The sequence below is a fragment of the Carcharhinus amblyrhynchos genome, chromosome 7, assembly GCF_965287045.1.
Source record: "Carcharhinus amblyrhynchos chromosome 7, sCarAmb.v2.hapA, whole genome shotgun sequence".
Taxonomy (NCBI): domain Eukaryota; kingdom Metazoa; phylum Chordata; class Chondrichthyes; order Carcharhiniformes; family Carcharhinidae; genus Carcharhinus; species Carcharhinus amblyrhynchos.
The window spans coordinates 35,681,481-35,701,656 of NC_137330.1; the positions used below are offsets into that span (position 1 = coordinate 35,681,481).

Genomic DNA, 20,176 nt, shown 5'->3' on the forward strand with positions numbered 1-20,176 from the left:
TAATCTCTCCCTTTTTATTCCTCAACTCCACCCACAGTGACTCAATCCCTATTTCTTCCATAATGTCCTCCCTCTGCACTACTGTGATGTTTTCCTTTACTAACAGTGCCACCCCTCCACCTCTCTTCAACCCTCCTCTGTCACACCTAAAACACTTGTACCCAGGAACATTCAGCTGCCAGTCCTGCCCTTCCTGTAACCACGTCTCTGTTACAGCCACCACATCTAACTTCCTCACAAACATCAAGGCCCTAAACTCATCCGTTTTCCCTGTCACACTCCTAGCATTGAAACAGACACAGTTCAACCCACGAGTGTCCCTCGGAACCTCCTTCTCCCTGATAATTTTCCTTTTATCTGACTCTATCCCAGCCACATCCCCACCCCCCACTCCTTATTAGTTTTAAACCATTCCTAAACACCCCAGCTAACCTCCCCACTAAGACACTAGTTCCCCTCCCATTCAAAACCTCCCCACCCCTCCTGTACAATTGCCCTTCCGTCCTAAACACCTCCCAGTGATCCACAAAAGTAAAGCCCTCTACCCTACACCAATCCCTCAACCATTCAGCTGCATGATCTCGTCATTCTTTGCCCTGCTGGTACTGGGCAGCAACGTAGAGAGTGCCACCCTGGAGGTCCTGCTCTTTAGTTTGGACCCCAACTCCCTAAATTGCCTACGGACCTCTACCCTACTCCTCCTTCCTCTGTCCCCCTCCCCTACGTGTACTATGACCTCAGCCTGTGCCCCTTCCCCTTTCAAAATTCCCTCTACCCTTTCTGTTATATCCTTCACCCCTGCTCCAGGGAGGCAGACCACCATCCTGGAGTCACGCCTCTGTCCACAGAACCTCCTATCAATACCTCGGACCCTCCCATCCCCTACCACTATCACCTTGCCAGCCCCCTTCTGTCCCTCTAAGTCAGTCTCCCCCTCCTGCCTATCTTTCTGGGCCCCTGTTGACGAACTTTGTACATCCCTTTGAATATCAATATTTACACAAAATATACTGTTTTTCTTACCGCCAAAGTGAATAACCTCACACTTTCCCACATTATAATCCTTTGTCTCCTTGTCACATACTCACTTAAACTGTTTAATCTCTTTGCAGCCTCTTTGTATTCTCTTCAGATTAAATCAGACCTAACTTTATATCATTAGCAAATTTAAATAAATTACTTTCAGTCACTTTGTACTAACCACTAATCTAGATTGCGAGCAAAGGACAGCCTTGAACTGATCCTTCAGTCTCCAGTAGTCACTGCATGTCAACTTGAAAATGTCCCAGTTTCCCTGCCCCCTGCTTGTTCGTTGACTAGTCTGCTATCCATGCTAATGGATTATCCAACTCCATGAACCCTTACCTTTTGTGCAGCACCTTATCAAATGCTTTTTGAAAATCCAAGTATGCTGCAACTCCTAGTTCACTTTTATCTATGCCACTAGTTGCAGAATCAATAACTCTAATAAATTTGTTTTGCAAGATTTCCCTTATGTAAAACCTAGTGACTGTGTCTGATCTTACTAAGTGACTTGTAGTCCCCTGTTTTCTCCCATCTTTTTTGAATCATGGAGTTGCATTTGCTAACTTTTGTACTCCATTCATCTTAGGATCTTAAGAAGCCCTTTGATAAAGCTTGGAAGGACTATGAAACAAAAGTGTAAGTATGGATTTTTTTCCCAGTAGCAAATTATTTATTTGCAGAACTGTTCTGTAACATGAACTATACATGGGTGTTCAGTAGAAATTGCAACATTTGATGTATTGCTTTAATGGAAAACAATGTTTTCGTAATTGAGAATGTAAGCTGCGTAGATCGATCATGTTATAGTCAGAGTTTTTTTATGAAGTGTGATACTGAATGAAAGAAACCTCTTAACGGCCTTTTCTGAGTGACATTTCTAAGATGTGGAGATGCTGGCATTGGACTGGGGTAAACACAGCAAGAAGTCTCACAACACCAGGTTAAAGTCCAATGGATTTATTTGGTAGCACAAGCCACTAACTTTCAGAGCACTGCCCCTTCGTCAGGCGAGTGAGAGTTCTGTTCACAAAGATGGCGTATAAAGACACAAACTCAATTTACAAAATAATGGTTGGGATGTGAGTCTTTACAGGTGATCAAATCTTAAAGATACAGACTATGTGATTGGAGAGAGGGTTAAGCACAAGTTAGAGATGTATATTGTCTCCAGCTGGAACTGTCAGTGAAGTTTTGAAAGTCCAGTCGAGTTGTGGGGGTTATAGATAGTGTGACATGAACCCAACATCTGACCGGGATCTTGGGTTTATGTCACACTATCTGTAACCCGCAATACATATACAATACATTATTAAACACTACTTTTAACTTACAATATAGTGACAGGATAAAAAATTTTGCTTGTGGAATTATATTTTCTGTTGCATGTAATTTACTGATTGTCCATTAACTCAACTGTCACATAAATGCTAAACATTAATCCCAGTAAGTAATATTTTAACAAACTTTACATTGACTTATTTTTGGGGGTGATTCATTGGATGTGAAGGCTTTAGCTCTGGTACAGCATTTATATCACTCAGTTGGTCCCCATTTTTGTTTAAAGCACAAAGACAAGGTGAGATCAAGGGCAATTTTGAATATAACTAAACTAGTTTCAAATATTTTATTTTAAGAATTAGCGTAAGTGGGATACAATTACATTGCAAGGATTTATTCTAAGTATTGTTACTAATGGAGGAATACAAATGTTTATTTTTAAAGCATTCATCATGGTTTGCTTGTGGCTTTACAATTCAAGTCATTTTGTAATTTACTTGATGTTTCAAGTTTAAAAAATAGTGGTTTACTCATGTTTAATGTGTTTATAACTTTGTATATATAGTGCTGATCCCCAAAAGCAATTGATGAATCCCATTTTTTAATAACTAGCAAGATGTCCCATACCACCGTCATTTTCAACTTTGCTATATTGCAGCAATTTTGCGATGAATTGGCCTTTCATTTTTCATAGCATCATGCCTTTAAATAATATTCTTGCTATTGTAGATGACTTGCCAGCTTTTATATTCATTTGATTGAGGAATAAATATTGGGCAGGCCATTAAGGAAAACTATCTGGGTCTTCTGTGAAATTACATTTTTCATTAGCACGTGTTTCTTTTAAAAAGTTTTTATTCTTAAATTGGCTCATGGGTGCGCATTAGAGGGCCTTAGGTGACCAGTTAATGGCCACTTCGCGGTATCCTCCTGCGACTGCTAGAATTGGGCAGTACTAACTGTCCTTGATGCTACTGGCAAAACCAGACAGACTGGTGGTTGGATAAAGGGGGAGAAGTGTGCTTTCACTTCAAGGCCCCTGTGCCCAATAGAGGCCACGCAATAGAAAATCATTCATAGCAGTCAGCATTTCAGACAGGAAGATTACGTTTGAGAAACGTGGTGTCGTAGATTTCTTTGAGGAAATGACAGGTAACGGTGGACAGGGATATTGAAGTGGATGTAATGGTGGACAGAGATATTGAAGTGGATGTGGTGTATATGGAGTTTAAAATGTATAGAGCTATGTGTACTTTAAGTGAAAGCAATAGACAATCATAAGCATTTAGGGATTCAGAATCACTAGACATTAAAATCAACATCTCAAAGTCAGTGGGGTCAAGTAATATGTCTGCCTTTGCAACTAAGGATTTACCAGATTTTGGGATTTGAAAGTTGAACTGGAAAAATGTAATCTAAATTTTTAATCTGACTGCATTAATATTGTTTTGTTTGCAGTACAAAAATTGAAAAGGAGAAAAAAGAACATGCCAAACAACATGGTATGATCCGTACAGAAATAAGTGGAGCAGAAATTGCTGAAGAAATGGAGAAAGAACGAAGATTTTTTCAGTTACAAATGTGTGAGGTAAATCAATTCTGAGTAATTGAATCAGATATGTAATTAGGAAATTATTTGGCTGTAATTTGCGTGGTTACTTGTGTTCTATCATAACATAAGAACATAAGAACATAAGAAATAGGAGCAGGAGTAGGCCATCTGGCCCTTCGAGCCTGCCCCGCCATTCAATAAGATCATGGCTGATCTGTCGTGGCTCAGTTCCACTTTCCCGCCCTCTCCCCATAACCCTTAATCCCCTCTCTTATCAAAAACCCATCAACCCGCTTCTTAAAAATATTTAGCGAGGCAGCCTCCACCACTTCAACGGGCAGAGAATTCCAGAGATTCACCACCCTTTGAGTGAAGAAGTTCCTCCTCAACTCCGTTCTGAACCGCCCCCCCTTTATCTTGAGGCTGTGCCCCCTAGTCCTACTGTCTTTTTTGAGCGGGAAGAGTCTTTCCACCTCTATCCTATCCATCCCATTCATCATCTTATACGTCTCAATGAGATCTCCCCTCATTCTTCTAAACTCTAACGAGTACAAGCCTAGTTTATTCAGCCTCTCCTCATAGCTCAACCCCCTCAACTCCGGTATCAGCCTAGTAAACCTCCTCTGCACTCCCTCCAGGGCCAAAATATCATAAACTGTCAGTTTATATTTTGAACAATTAGCTGCTGATTTTTAAAATAAAAATGATAGTAATATCTTGTAGATTAATTGAAGCTTATTTACATGCAACTTCTGGTTGCATGCCTTATATGTATGCAGCCTAAAAGTAAATTGTAGTCCTGTACAGTTTGTCCAAAGTAGTTTATGTAATAGAAGTTTCATCCCAAACAGAGGTTTAAAATCCAAATCCACTGCTTACTTCCTAGGACTAATTAGGTAAATAAATCTGTTTTCTTCTGCCGAGAAATGTAGCATTTGGATTAAATTAGCTGCCCTTTAGCAATAGCATTCTTTCCGCTTGGTTAGAAGGCTGTAGGTTCACATTATCACAGTGGTGACAAATCTCGGGAGTATTATAGTACTGAAGGTGCCATCTTTTAGATGGACCATTAAACAACGCCCTCTTAAATGAACTTAGAAGATCCTGACTCTAGTTTGAAGAAGAACTGGTGTTCAGACCAATTTCATCCTCCAGACATCACTAAACACATTATTTGGTTGTTATCTCACTGTGAATGTTGAGGGAATTGGCTGCCACTTTCCTACATTCCAATGGTGACTTCATTGGGAGTAAAGCTGTGCAATGTCATGAGATTTTTGAAGTACATTTTATAAATGCAAGTTTATTTTTTTTCGTTTTTGTTCTTTAATTTCTTTTCTATTAGGACCTCAGAATGTTAGGTTCTCATCCAGATTTCTGTCAGTTGCAGATTCCTGTGGTAGCCTGGAATGGGAATTGCTGTGATTTTCTTGATTCGCACCTCCTTATCAAAAGTTTATTTATTCATTAGTGTCACAAGTATGCTTACATTAACACTACAATGAAGTTACAGCCACACTCCGGTGCCTGTTTGGGTATACTGAGGGAAAATTTAGCGTGGCCAATGCACCTAACCGGCATGCCTTTCAGACTGTGGGAGGAAACCAGAGCACCCAGAAGTAACTCATGCAGGCAGGGAGAATGCGCAGACTCTGCACCGACAGTGACCCAAGCTGAGAATTGAACCCAGGTCCATGGCACTGAGAGGCAGCAGTACTAATCGTTATGCCACGTGAACAGCCTGACACTGGAGTGAACCTAGTATACAGATTGACACAGCCACACAGCGGAACCCACCTGAGGATGCTAATGTGGATCCCCTGTAAATTCCAATATCCTGGCTCACTTAAATTAGGGGTAATTGGACTGACCTTGAATGAAAAAATAATTTGTCTGTCCAGTGATGGCAATTGTAGATACCATCTTCAGTGGGTGCTCAAGTTATACCCATGATTGTATAAATTGTGACTGTGCTCTGCTCTGATCTCAGATACTACTTTCATGCAATGTTAGCGTCACTGGCAAGGCCAGTATTTATTGCTCATCCTTGATCACCACGAAAAGGTGTTGGTCAGCCATTTTCTTAAACCACTTGCAGTGCATCAGGTATACCCATGGTTCTGTTAGGAAGGGAATTCCAGGATTTTGTTCCTGCAGAATCAGGAATGAAAGTTATGAGTACTTGCTCTCTTGTATTTCTAGTGGAGTAAGACTAAGGGTTTTCAGCCACACAACTCATATCTTTATAAATGCTGGTAAATCCACACTAAGTTGTATTAATGTGCAACATTTTGGGTCATTTTCTTAGCAAATCGACTGATCAACATGTGGTTATGTGATTATTTGTAATATCTCATTAGGAAATGTTGACTTTAAGCAAAGTTTTTCCATGGTTGTTGAATCATTATACATTTTCTACTTCAAAATATTTTTTCTACAGTATTTGCTTAAAGTCAATGAGATCAAGATTAAGAAAGGTGTTGATTTACTCCAGAACCTGATCAAATATTTCCATGCACAATGCAAGTAAGTTTTTGCTTTCTTCTTAACAAAAAATGTAACTTTTTTGATTACATGTTGAATTCTGTTAATAGAATTTATGTTGCTTTTTCTTCTAAAATCTGTCTCCTGCTCAGTCAGTTTATTACATTGCTATGCAGATAATTTATAGTTAAGATGAATGGTGCATTCTAGTTTAACTATTTAGTAACAGTTTCTTTCAGGATGGCTTGAAGGCTGTAGAAAGTTTAAAACCCTCCATGGAAAAGCTGGCAACAGATTTGCATGCTGTAAGTGCAATTATTACTGTGATTAAAACTGTATCTGCCTTTTCAGGAAGTTTGCAAATTACTCTTGTTCATTCATGTAATCATTACATCTGGACTTGGCTACTTCAATATATTCCTGGCTCGAGCCTCACATTCTATCCTCTAATCTTGAGGTCATCCAAAACTCTGCTGCCCACATCTTAACTCATAGAAAGTCCCATTTCCCTAATATCCCTTTGCTGGCTGATCTACACTTGTTCTTGTCAAAAAATATCTTGATTTTAAAATGCTCATACCTGTGGTTCAAATCCCTTCATGGCCTTGCCCATCTTAACTTCGAGTGCCACAAATTTCTAATTGATCAAACATTTGGCTGTGCCCATAACTGAATAGGCCCAAGCTTTGGAATATCTCTCTACCTCATTTGCCTCCCTTAAGACAAGACCTGTAACTTATCTCTCTGACTAAGCTTTTGATCTTCTAGCTTAATGTTTCCTAATGTGGCTTGATGTCATACTTTGTTTTATGGTGCTCTTGTGAAGCGCCGTGGTACATTTTATTACATTAAAAAGGCTGTATGAATACAAATTTTTGTTGTTGTGAAGACTTAAGACTTAAAGCCAAGATGTACAGGTTTCTGGTTAGATTTCTGGTTTCTGATTACCTCAACAGGCAGGATTTTGTTCCTATAATTGACCTTGCAATTATAGTGGACTAGAGGGAAGGGAGAAATTTCCTCTTGAATATTTCCCAATAGTTATTGCTGTGAATGTGCCTAAGTGAATTTCAGAACAGGGCTAAGTTTGGCCATGTTTTCCATGGTTTAAGCCTGGAGTTTAGTTTTAATCACATGCAAAATAACCGTCCTGGTTGTACCCCAATTCTTTCAGATTCGCTTTGTGCATAGATGCAACTATGGGATTTGAACAGGCATCACAAGCATACTAATTGTATTAGTGAAAAGTTGCATGTATGTGGTACTTGAAAGGGGAGAATTAAAATTAAAGTATGACAAATGCTTTTTAAAAAGTGCTGAAAACTTTTGGCTACTCTCAAATGGCTTCACATTACATCACCACCATTTCCAAGGCTGAAGGGGACTGAAAAATAACAACTAAAATAAAAGGAAAATAAATCCTTTTGGCTGCTGAGCTGAAGATAATATTGCAAGAGGTGATGAAAGACCATTGGTCTGTTATACAATGCATAGCACAAATTCCCATAGGCAAGCAGTGTAGGATTGCCTCCAGTTAGGTCAGCTGTGGTTTATCGTCTTGTGATGTGGCAGCTTTTGCTGCAGGGGTCTTTAGAGATAATGATGCAGCTCTGCATTTGTCTCTCTGTCTACCCAGGCCCTGAAAAGACTGACAGCCAATGCCAGATTGATGAGCCAAGGCTGCTGAAATGCCAAGTGGAAATAAACTTCCAGATTATATTGAATTTTAATTTTTATCCATTTGGTCAGCTCAAGGCTACCTGTCCTGATATTTGCTCGCCACTGAATCAATAGCTACATTATTTAGTTTCTTTAACATACTAAAATGCCTCAAGTCATTTCACTTGTGTGTTAAAAGGCAAAATTAGACAAAAGGCTGATAAGATATTTGGGCAGAGATCTAGGCATGGCTGCCAATGGTGGAGCAGTTGAAATTGCAGCTATTTAAGAGGTTGAAATTAGCAGAGATGTCTTGGAGCCTTGAACAACTGGAAGAATTTAGGGATAGGGAGAGACATAGAGATTTGAAAACAAGAGAATTTTAAAGTTGAGCTATTGCTTAACTAGGAGTTAGAGCAGGGTGAACGAACATGGGTTCATGGGTGAAAGTTTACAGCACTGGCAATAAAGTTGTGAATAACCTCAAGGTTACAAAGGGTAGAATGTGGGAGGCTGGTCAGGAGTGCACGGAATAATCAAGTCTAGTGGTAAGAAAGGTGGGATGGAGTCAGTTGATGTTATAGGTCTTGTACTAGGCTGTCTTAGTGATGGTGCAAGTATGTGGTCTCATGTTTATCTCATGTTAGAAATGACACAACGTCTGGTTCAGTTGCCATGGGGAAGGATGGGGTCAGTGGCTGGGATTTGTCATGGAGTTTATAGTGGAGACTGAATTGGATGACATATCTGATGCTGGGCAAGTAGTCAGACAATTTGGAGACAGTGGTAGGCTGAGAAGAAATGTATGTTTAGAAACTGAAGCTGTGCTTTTGTATGATGTTGCTGAGGGGAAATAGAGGGTCAAGAATAAGTCCTTGGGGGATACTAGAGGACAGTGAAGGAGTTGGAGGAGAAAACATTGCATGTGATTCCCTGGCTATGCCATGTAAATATTTGCATAGGCTGGGGCAAGTTTCTTACGCATATCTCAACTGTTTCTATATTTGTGTACAGACTTGCAGTGTACGTGGATGGGTGTAGTGTGTGATGAAATGTCCAATTGTGTGTTGCATAAGAACAAAAGAACATAAGAAATAGGAGCAGGAGTAGGCCATCTAGCCCTTTGAGCCTGCCCCGCCATTCAATAAGATCATGGCTGATCTGTCGTGGCTCAGTTCCACATTCCCGCCCTCTCCCCATAACCCTTAATCACCTCGCTTATCAAAAACCCATCAACCCGCGTCTTAAAAATATTTAGCGAGGCAGCCTCCACCACTTCAACGAGCAGAGAATTCGAGATTCACCACCCTTTGAGTGAAGAAGTTCTTCCTCAACTCCGTTCTAAACCGCCCCCCCCTTTATCTTGAGGCTGTGCCCCCTAGTCCTACTGTCCTTTCTGAGCGGGAAGAGTCTCTCCACCTCTATCCTATCCATCCCATTCACCATCTTATATGTCTCAATGAGATCTCCCCTCATTCTTCTAAACTCTAACGAGTACAAGCCTAGTTTATTCAGCCTCTCCTCATAGCTCAACCCCCTCAACTCTGGCATCAGCCTAGTAAACCTCCTCTGCACTCCCTCCAAGGCCAAAATATCCTTGCGTAAGTGCGGCGACCAAAACTGCACACAGTACTCCAGCTGCGGCCTCACCAATGCCCTATACAGCTGCAGCAAGACCTCCCCACTTTTATATTCAATCCCCCTCGCTATGAAGGCCAGCATCCCATTAGCCTTCCTGACCACCTGCTGCACCTGCAGGCTGGCCAATTCTAGAAAGTGGTATGTGTCTTTTAGTGTGACAAGGGTGCTCCTATCCTAAGGGTTCAATCTATATTTCATTAAGTGCATTAGCTTGGAGAAGAAAATCTCAAATGTGAAGCATATGTGAATTAAATCATTCATTATTTGATAGCTCACTTGGTGCTGCAGAATTAATTTGTGTATATACCTCTTGTTGCATAGCTGAAGGAGGTGATTTTACCATATCATTTTTTTTCCTATGTGCTGTGTGGACTTGAAACTGGGAGACTTTCAGATCTGTCTTTTGGGCATTCCCCCCCATATACATACTCAGCCTGCAAAGGTATCAGCAAGCCTGTTGCTCACTACAGAAGCCTATAGAAGGGACTTAATGCACCTGAAACTCTGCAGAGTGAGGGAGTGTGCATGTGCAGGCTTCTGATGCTGCAGATGCACATTAGCAGTAGCATTGGTCTGTCAGACAAAAGGAGAGCTGTCAGGCCCCTGCTAGTGCACCGCCCCCCCACCCCCCAACCAGACCCTGCAGAGTGGCAATGGGCCTGCCCCCAGCACTGCTGGTGGGCATTGCCCTGGTGGCAGGGTGGCACTGCCTAAGAAGACCAGACCCTTGCCCTCGGCCTCCCCGGGTGACCTCAATGGTCTCTGGTTCCACTGGCGAGGCCAAGTTGACTGCTCCCCCTTCATGGGGAGCGGGGAGCATGTCTACTCCTTGCCAGTGTGAACTTTTCCTGGCGAGATCATAAGGGGAGGGTCTTGCTAAGCAGATGTAAAACAACATTATAATACATTTCCATATATTGTCCTGCCTCCTGCCCATTTCTGGCAGGAGGTTGACTGTGCTGGAAATCTGGCGTTCGTAGAATGGCACTGGTAGCGAAAACTGGTGCCAGTGAAGCTAAGCTCTTTATGCCCAACTTTACCACCACATCGTGCCTAAAAATGGGTGTAACACGATGGTAAAATCACCCCCCCAAACTGTTGGAAGTTGTGATTGTTAGTACTCACTTTAAACAGAAGTTTTTTTAACATTTTTTTACTGCATTCTTAAAGTTACAAAGTCAGTGCTCGAAATGGACCGGGCAAACCCAAATCTATTCCTTGCTTGCTCCAAAATCAAATTCAGAATCCAACAAGATCCAAGCTGATAAGATGAGGCTTTGCACCCCATCTTGGGCTTGATCTGATGTTTGATCTTAGCTAAAAGGCCAAGAAACAAAAGAAACTGAAAATTAACTAAACCAATGTGTGCTGGAGAATGCTAATTGCTTGCAATTAATTATTAAAAAGGATTGCAGATGTGAGGTTCATTCCCAATGAGTTGTCTTGTGCCAAGTGATTGGAATTTTTATCTTGGAAAACAGAATGTGGGAGATTTTTTTAATAACAAAAGAACATAAGAACCACGTCCTCCTCCATGAAGACAGAAACAAAAAAGTTATTCAAGACCGTAGCCATATCCCCATCCCCTACCACTAGGTCCCCTTTCTCATCCTCTAAAGGACCAACATTCACCCTAGCCAGCCTCTTCCTTTTTATATATTTATAAAAACTCTTGCTATCCTTTTTTATATTAAGCGCTAGCCCAGCTTCATAGTTTCTCCTACCCTTCCTTATCAACTTCTTTGTCAATCTTTGTTGACATTTAAACCTCTCCCAATCCTCTTCTCGCCCACTACTCTTAGCTACTCTAAATTCCTCCGCTTTTAGTTTAACACTTTCCTTCACCTCCTTCGTTATCCACGGCTTATTACCTCTCCTCCTACTATCCTTTTTGACCATCGGAATAAATTTCCGTTGAGCACCAAGAAAGATCTCCTTAAAGATCCTCCACTGCTCCTCAACAGACCCTCCCTCCAACGCGCTCTCCCAGTCCACATTCGCCAATTCTTCTCTCATCCTACCGTATTTCCCTCTATTCAAACAAAGGACGCGTGTCTGGGAACCCACTTTCTCCTCCTCCATCTGCACCAGAAACTCCACCATACAATGATCACTCTCCCCAAGAGGATCCTTCACCACAAGGTCCCTAATTCTACCCGCTTCATTACATAGCACCAGATCCAAGATAGCTTGCTCCCTCGTCGGCTCCAACACACACTGTTCAAGGAAACTATCCCGGCAGCATTCCAAGAACTCTTCCTCGAGCCCCCCACGTCCAACATGGGTCGACCAATCAATATGCAGATTGAAATCCCCCATAACTAAGGCCGTCCCATTCCTGCACGCCGCACTTATTTGCGCGTTAACAGCCCGCCCCATCTCCAGATCATTATTCGGGGGCCTATAGACGACACCCACCAGCGTCTTCCTCCCTTTGCTGTTCCTAATCTCCACCCACAACGATTCCACCCTCTGCTCCTTGGCTCCAATATCATCCCTTGCTACCACCGTGATGCTATCCTTAATCAGCAGAGCTACGCCGCCCCCCCCTTTTCCCTCCTGTCTATCCTTCCTAAACACTTGATAGCCCTGTACATTCAGCTCCCAGTCCCTGTCACCCTGCAGCCACGTCTCTGTAATGGCAACCAGATCGTATCCATTTGTGTCGATCTGCGCCATCAGCTCATCCACTTTATTCCGAATGCTTCGTGCATTCAGATAAAGTGCTTTCATCCCAGCCTTCACCTGGACCCTATTTGCCGCAACGCCACCAACTATACTCACGCCCCCTACTCCCTCTATTATTGGGACATCCTCGGCCTCTTCCCTTACATGTACACTCTCCTTAACTTTAGACCTCGTAAGGTCACCTACCCTCACACCCTCCCCCCCCCAATTAGTTTAAAGCCCTGTCTACAGTCCTCTTTACTCGATTTACTTCATTTACTTCATAGATTCCAATTTTTATATAACTCTTAACTATCTAATAAAGAAAATCATAAAAACAAAGCCTCAACATGAATATAGAAGGCTTTGTTATGATGTGACTGCATCACCTAATAAAGGAGTTAGTGGGATTGAAAAAGAGCCTCTGGAAACCAAAAGATAACCCCTGAAAATCAAATGGTAGCCCTCAAGAAAATCTCAAAATATCTCTTTGGAGGTTGGGGGGGGGGTGCACCTTTGTTTTTTTCTGACCAGTATGCAATATTCAGTCTCTTCTCACAAGGGCACATTCTACTTATTCAAATTTAGAGATTTATGGTGTATACTGGATTCAAGAACTCCTGAGCATACACAGTTTAAAGTTTAACCAACTAGAACTATACAACTAACCAGAACTATTTCCCATTATTTGTCCCCTTAGAATTATCCTACCTTGGATATTATCTTGCAGGGTTATCCAGAACTGATCCCAGATTCTTTTGGTGTTGTACTCCTCCAGATTCCATTTATAAGCCACTTCACCTTGGATTTCTGGAGACCTGCTTGGTTTTATTGTTAAGTTCTTGGATCTGTCACAGTACCTTATATCATAGGTCCCCTATGATATTATCCCCTATCTGGCAAATGTTCAAAATGTTGTTACGTGATAGATACTTAATCATTGAATGTTACAGTGCAGAGGAGGCCATTCAGCTCATCTTCGCTAAGTTGCACCATTATCTTGATTAGTTGAATAACTCATTGAGCAGCATCTTCAAATTATTGTCTTGCCACTATCTCTAAGGCAGATAATTGTAGAATTATCGAATGGTCCATCACATTTGGTTCATTGTGACTACATTGCTTCTATGGTAGAATTATCCAATTAATCTCTTCTTTTTCCATAGCTCTGTATTATTTTCCCTTCTTGTAATTATCCCGTTTTCTTTATTTAAAATGGTACTTTTAAATTTCATTACACTTTTAAGCAGTGCGTTCTAGATCGTAAGTCGCTGCTTTTTGAAAGGAAAAGAGTTCCTTCATGTCACATTTGACTTTTTTGTCACCTTAAATCTGTCTCCCTTTGTTTCTAGTGGTGGAAAGTTCGGTAATCAAAGTAAATAAGAAAAAATTATTAATACTTTTCATGACTTTGGATACTTTTGTCAGATCTTCCTTTAAGCTTTTATTTTATATGGAGCATAAGCCCAATCTCTCTGCATAACTAAATCCTCTTCGCCCTATTTAAGACTTTGCCATTTAAAAAGAAATACAGCGCCTGAAATTGGCCAGTACTAAAGCTGGGGTCTAAACAGTATTTTAAAAAGATTTAGACTAAATTCTTTACTTTTGTACTCTATGCTTCCAAATATAAACTCAAGGATCCTGTATGCCTTTGAATATTCTTCTCAACTCATGCCTATTTCAAATGCTTTTATGAGTATGCCCCCAGGTCTTTCTGTTCTTGCAACCCCATTTAAAATGGTAAGATTTAATTTATATTGCTGCTATTCATTCTTCCTACCAAAGTACATCTCTTCATACTTCTCCATTAAATTTCATCTGCCATGCCTGCCAATTTCAACATTTGTTTAAGCCCTCCTGAAGTGTACTACTTTTCTGCAAACTGCTTGCTACTTTTGAGTTTCATGTCAGTTTCAAACTTTGAAATTATGTCCTGTATACCCAAATTCACATAGATTATATAAAGGATATAGAGCAATGGTCCCAATGTCAACATCTGGGGAACTCCATTGCGTACTTCTGTCCTATCTGAAAATCCAACTGTTCACCAATACTGTGCTTTCTATCTATTGACCAATTTCTTATCCTTTAATCCCATAGGCTATTATGTAGTACTGTTTTAAATACCTTTTGGAAGTTCATGCATAGAATGGTTGGCCAAGACTAATGCCATATATCAGGCTTGCACATCACTGATTGCTTAATTCAGGTCCTCATGTGAGGGCCTTTGACAAAGATGCAGGGTTCGCTTCCAGTCCAGGGAATTTGGACTAGCCCTTGTAGGTAGGGCCTTGCCTTCCCTGCAGCCATCTCACTTTTGCCATTAACGTATCTTATTATTTGGTCCTGAAATCTATTGATGCCAGAATTAATACTTGAGTGTTTAGCCCAGAAGTACCAAAAGGATTTAAAAACATAAAATTCAAGAGAGGCTGAAATTCAGGGGGCAGTGCCTAAATTATTAATTAAATGAGGAATGGAAAAGAAAAATTGATGGAATTGTTAGATGTTGCTGCACTGGGTACTCTGGGGATCGATTTTGCTGTGAATTATTTTCCCCTCAGCCAGTTGGATGAGGTGGGGTGCGTGCCAGGACTGAAATCACTTTATATAAATATGGAGAATTTACTTTGTAATTATCACCCTTTGGATGAAACTGGAAGTTTATTGTGAGCGTGTGATTTTATTAGTGGATCTTTAATTATGGAGCAAATCAGGTATGATAGTCTCTTATTAATCTGCTGTTTAGGCCTAGAAGAATTATTTTTGCTATGTGAAATGTGACCACACAGATTTTATTTCTAGATTAAACAAGTGCAGGATGAGGAAAGAAAACAGCTGGTTCAACTTCGAGATGTATTAAAAGCAGGGCTACAGGTAGAACAAAAAGAGGTGAGCAATTTATTTTGTACTCTAGTGCACGTACATGTCTGTGTATCATTAACAAACTTGCTTTTTGTTTATTGTACAAATTATTATTCATATTATTGTCGTTTGTTAAAAGAAAAAGCATGTCTATATACTTACTGAAGGCAAGACATAGCAAATATTACAATTTAAAAAACTGGGGTTCTTCAATTACAGTAGTTATTTTTAAAGCATTCAGATTCAAATTGAATGCATATTTGAGCGCTGTGATAATAAAGCTACAACAATATGACAATTCCATTTTATTGAAAGAACTCTGTGGTGACTAAAACTGCCCCAAGTGTTTTCTTTATTGCCATCTTTATGTACCTCTATGTTATAATTTGTGGGGTGGAAAGTGGGTTTGATTTCTAACAGTTAGGATTGATTGAGGGAGAAATGAAGGAAAATGTGACTATTTTTGATTGAATTGAATTAATATAGTATATTTCAAAAGTTTTAGAATGTGCTTTATCATGCATTCCTCAAACACCGTAGGAACTTGTTCAATCTCAGCTGCTTCCCACAGTGTGATAAAATTCAAGAGAAATTCATCAGAGAAAATATTAATAGGAAAATTTCCCTTTAGCAGCATTAATTATATATAAACACTTTCATTTTACAGCACTAAGTGTGCTTTTCTTGGACCCACTGCCTGGATTTGATGGGGTTTAGCTTTTTCCTGCTGAATTATTAGCTGCTTGCTTCTCTTATTAAGATTGCAAATGTTTACAGCACCATGAGCTTTGTAGCTTGCAAGTAGAATTTGTTACGACCAGATGGAAAGGGGTGAAATGACGCCGCCCCGCCCCCCACATTAAACCTCCTCGGTTGGCCACGTCAAATGTTTAAATTTCTTTTACTCAACGATTTGCCTTTTCCAAGTCAGAATGTAGTTAACTATTTGAGCTGTGAGCAAATTGGAGCTAATCAACTAAGGTTTTCTGGAGTTAAAGAGCAAATTTATTTACCACTAAATGCAAGAAAAATAATAAAGATGCAACTTTTGGGGTGTTAGAGTCCAATTTAAAAAAAAAAGGTAAAAGAATATATGTTTGAGTGTCCTTTGATTGCCCTTGACGTGTGAATTTTTAAATGCTGCAGCCAATTTGGATTAGCTGATTTCTTGTATATAAAAATGTTGCAACTATTAAAAGGTCTTGATTCGCTGTTCGGTTTCTGGTAGAGTTGGCTTCTTGAACTGGGTGACTGACTTATTCCAAGAGAGAGCGCGAGAGAGTAGCTTTCAGCCTGTTTCTTCTGCTGAAGATTTCATTGAGATTGCCTGTCACTTGCAATCTCCTAATGACTGGGCAACCTTGCCTTGAAACTCTTCATCTGTTGTGTACCTCCGAGACGTTCTGTGTATATCTGCCTGTGAGCCGTTGTTTCAATATCCAGTACTTTGCATTTTTATGGTCTCTTCTTTAGACGGTTGAGTTTTGATGGATGTCTGGATTATTAGAAATGCGTCTCTCTTCACACACCCCTGAGGGTGATTTGTTTGTTTCTCACCTTCACCTTGAAATATGGCCTTGCATTTTAAGCAGTTTGCTCTGTCTCTGGAAATTTTGCAATTTGAACCATCAGTTAAAAATCATATTTTCAAAAATAAAGCGGCATAGCTTCATGACAAATTCTAACATTAATTGACAAAGAACTGAAAGAAGACAATGCTTTCAATAGCATCAGAGCATTTTTGAACAGAAAATAGTTACTTGGCCAGTTGTATCTGTGCCATGACTAGTAATACCAATTTGACCTATCTATTCTGAATCCCATTTCCCTATGCTCAATATGTTTCTATTTTATATTTATCTAAAACCCCCGTAAAGGTCATTATTCGGTCAGCTTCATAATAACTTGTCAAATTATTCTATAGTTTAATAGGCCATCCCAAGGGACTTTAATTTACAGGGAACTAGGTAATTCTTGGAACCAATGTGGCAAATACCTGAGGCCTCTGATGTTTGTGGTATTCTGTTTGTGGTGCTTGTTCCTGTAGACATGGAGATTAGGTAATATGGATGCAATATGATAAATTTTTTCCTGTCTTTAATAAACTTGGTAGCAATGTATTATACCTATTCTTAGTATGATTTGTTACATTTCTTGTAACTAAATTATGTATTTTGTTTCCTTCCAAAATGCAATTACCCTTTGTGATCAAAGTCTAGGAGAGTAAGTTGTTCCTACATTTTATGTGGTGCTTAATTGTTGCCTGTTAGTTTATCGTTTAAGTTTGGTCTGAGGATACTTATTGTATTTTAAGTTACTATGCTGTCTAATATAATTTACTTTATGGTGTATTGTCCACAAAAAGAAGCAAAACAAAAAGAAATCAAAACATTAATTTGTTTAATCCCAGATTTACCAATACATTGTTTTGCTTTGATTTTTAAATTATTTGGCATGCACAAAGCAAATGCCAGACATCATTTGCGAGTTAATTTCTGACACTTCCCTTACAATAATTCACACAGTTAAATCTAGTTTTTAATCCATGGGTTGTTTTCTTCTAAGTGAAGCTGATGCAGTTCATCTTTTGCGTTCTTATCCTTTTCTGCAAACAAAATACGTAGAGCCAAAATCAGCACTTTCCAGAAATGTTAACGCAAATCAAAGCCACCATTGTGATTTGCAGCTGATGGTGATATGCTTCATATGCTGGCATATGGGATAGGTTATCAAAGTAAGATTTCCACAACAGTGCTATTTAAGAAAGGTGACAAAGTAAAACCAGGAAATTATAGACTAGATTCTCTTGCGTCTGTTGTTAGTAACTGCCAGAGTCTATAAGATTGAGGTAACTGAATACCTTAGGAAAGTTTCAGCTGATCAGAGAGAAAGAGCATGGATTTGTAGAAGTTGGTTATACTTGGCAATTCTGGTTGAATTTCTTTGAGATGACTAAAATCGTAGTAAAATAGGGGAATGTTTATCAACGTGACTTACATGAAGATAAGTTAGAAGATATTTGATAAGTCCCTTTATAGGAGACTGTTAGCTAAAGGTCATTTACCTGGTTTGGAAATTGGCTGCGCAGGAGGGATAGATTTACAAGAATGATCCCTTGACTCCGGGGGTTAAATTGAGGTAAGATTACACAAACTAGCATTGTGTTTCCTAGGATTTAGAAGATTAGGGAATGATTTGAATGATGTTTTCAAAAATATTAAGGGAAACAGATAAGGTAGACAGAGAAACTATTTCTGTCAGTTGACAGATGGGGGAGGGGGAGGAGATGTTAAAAATTAGTGCCAGAACTTTCAAGAGTGAAATTAGAAAACACTTTATTATGCAAGTTTGGAACTTTCTTCCACAAATAACAATTGAGTTCATTAATTTTAAAACTTAGAATTATGCAATTTTGTAAACTAAAAGTATCAAGGGATATGGGTTAAAGGCAGGTATATAGATTTAGATTTCAGCTCAGCCATGATCTTATGAATGGCAGAAGGAGTTTGAGGGGCTAAATAGTCTGCTCTTATTCCTCTATGTCCCTTGTACTGTTCTAAAAACATCACATTGTTCAAGATGTTTGAGAAGCACTATGCATCAAAACTTGAAATGGACTAGGAAAATTTTTTGAATATCATTTTCATGCCTAACAGTATTTTTCAAGCAGAAGGAAATAAAAATGCTTCAATATATAAGACCTCTATCATGGTAATTCTTTCTTAAGCTATACACAGTTCCTTATGAGTTGTTACCTGTTAGCCTCAGTCGAAAATCACGTGCAATTTTTTTTTGCAACTTGGCTAAAATTTACGTAGAATGTGATAATTCAATTTCACCTGTGTTGAAAGTACTCCTATGATGCACTCCAACCTGTACTAGCCAGTTTGGGAATAAATTCAAACCATCTATACCCCAGCAGGCCATCTGCAAATATCAATAAACCTTGTAACAAATTTTAACTTATGAAGAAAGTGACATGGTTTTACTTAGGTAGTGGTAGATAATGAAGTACTACCCTTCTTATCAAAAATACAAAATGCTGGAGACATGCAAAGATGTGTCACCACCAGCAAAGAGCAACCAAGTTAGCATTTTAGGTATAACCCTTCATGCTCTGTCTTTCATGAAGATAGGTTGGTTGAGTTGCATATGGAGAAATATTCAAACTAACACTCTTGTTTAGGATTCGCAGATTCGTCCGAACACAACATACAGTTTACATCAGCCTCAGGGAAACAAAGAACATGGAACCGAAAAATGTGGATTTCTTTATAAAAAAAGTGATGGGTAAGTTTTTTTCCTAACATGCTGAACCACTTAAAGAAATGTCTGGAAAGCTTTCTGTCCATGTTGGAAATTCCTCCCAATTCTCAAAAGCTGTCACAGAAAAAAAAATTTCTGATCTAATCAACATCAGTGGAGTGATTCCACTAGATTAGGGCAGCACAGTGGTTAGCACTGCTGCCTCACGATGCCAGGGACCCAGGTTCAATTCTGGCCTCGGGTCGCTGTCTGTGTGGAATTTGCACATTCTCCCTGTGTCTGTGTGGGTTTCCTCCAAGTGCTCTAAAGATTTGTGGGTTAGGTTGATTGGCCATGCTACAGTAACCCTAGTGTTGGGGGATTAGCAGAGTAAATATAAGGAGTTATGAGAATAGGGCCTGGGTGGAATTGTGGTCAGTGCAGATTCAGGGCCAAATGGCTGCCTCCTGTACTGTAGGGATTCTATGGATTTGAAACTGCAATTTAATGGTTTCAAATATAGATTTTCAAAATTATTCTCAGTTAAGAACAATTTACATTCCCAATATCATAGAGATTGTGGGTTAAATGCAATATGTGCAAATTTTAATATTAATGTATTTTTTTTCCAGAATCAGGAAAGTGTGGCAGAAAAGGAAATGTACAGTAAAAAATGGTTATCTTACAATATCACATGGAACGGTATGTTAATGATTTGTGCTTCAAGTCACAGGAATTGGTGATTTTTCATGTCAG

The 20,176-nt window shown here is 39.6% G+C and overlaps 1 protein-coding gene across 1 annotated transcript in view; it reads left to right on the forward strand.

The window, feature by feature from the left end:
• Window positions 1-20,176, forward strand: part of asap2a (ArfGAP with SH3 domain, ankyrin repeat and PH domain 2a) — a 182,039-nt gene that overhangs the window by 109,763 nt on the left and 52,100 nt on the right. The window contains exons 5-11 of the mRNA XM_080192131.1: window positions 1,613-1,662; window positions 3,763-3,892; window positions 6,297-6,382; window positions 6,570-6,645; window positions 15,116-15,202; window positions 19,362-19,465; window positions 20,053-20,122. Of these exons, the coding sequence (XP_080048257.1) occupies window positions 1,613-1,662; window positions 3,763-3,892; window positions 6,297-6,382; window positions 6,570-6,645; window positions 15,116-15,202; window positions 19,362-19,465; window positions 20,053-20,122 (603 nt within the window). The remainder of the gene's footprint in view (window positions 1-1,612; window positions 1,663-3,762; window positions 3,893-6,296; window positions 6,383-6,569; window positions 6,646-15,115; window positions 15,203-19,361; window positions 19,466-20,052; window positions 20,123-20,176) is intronic.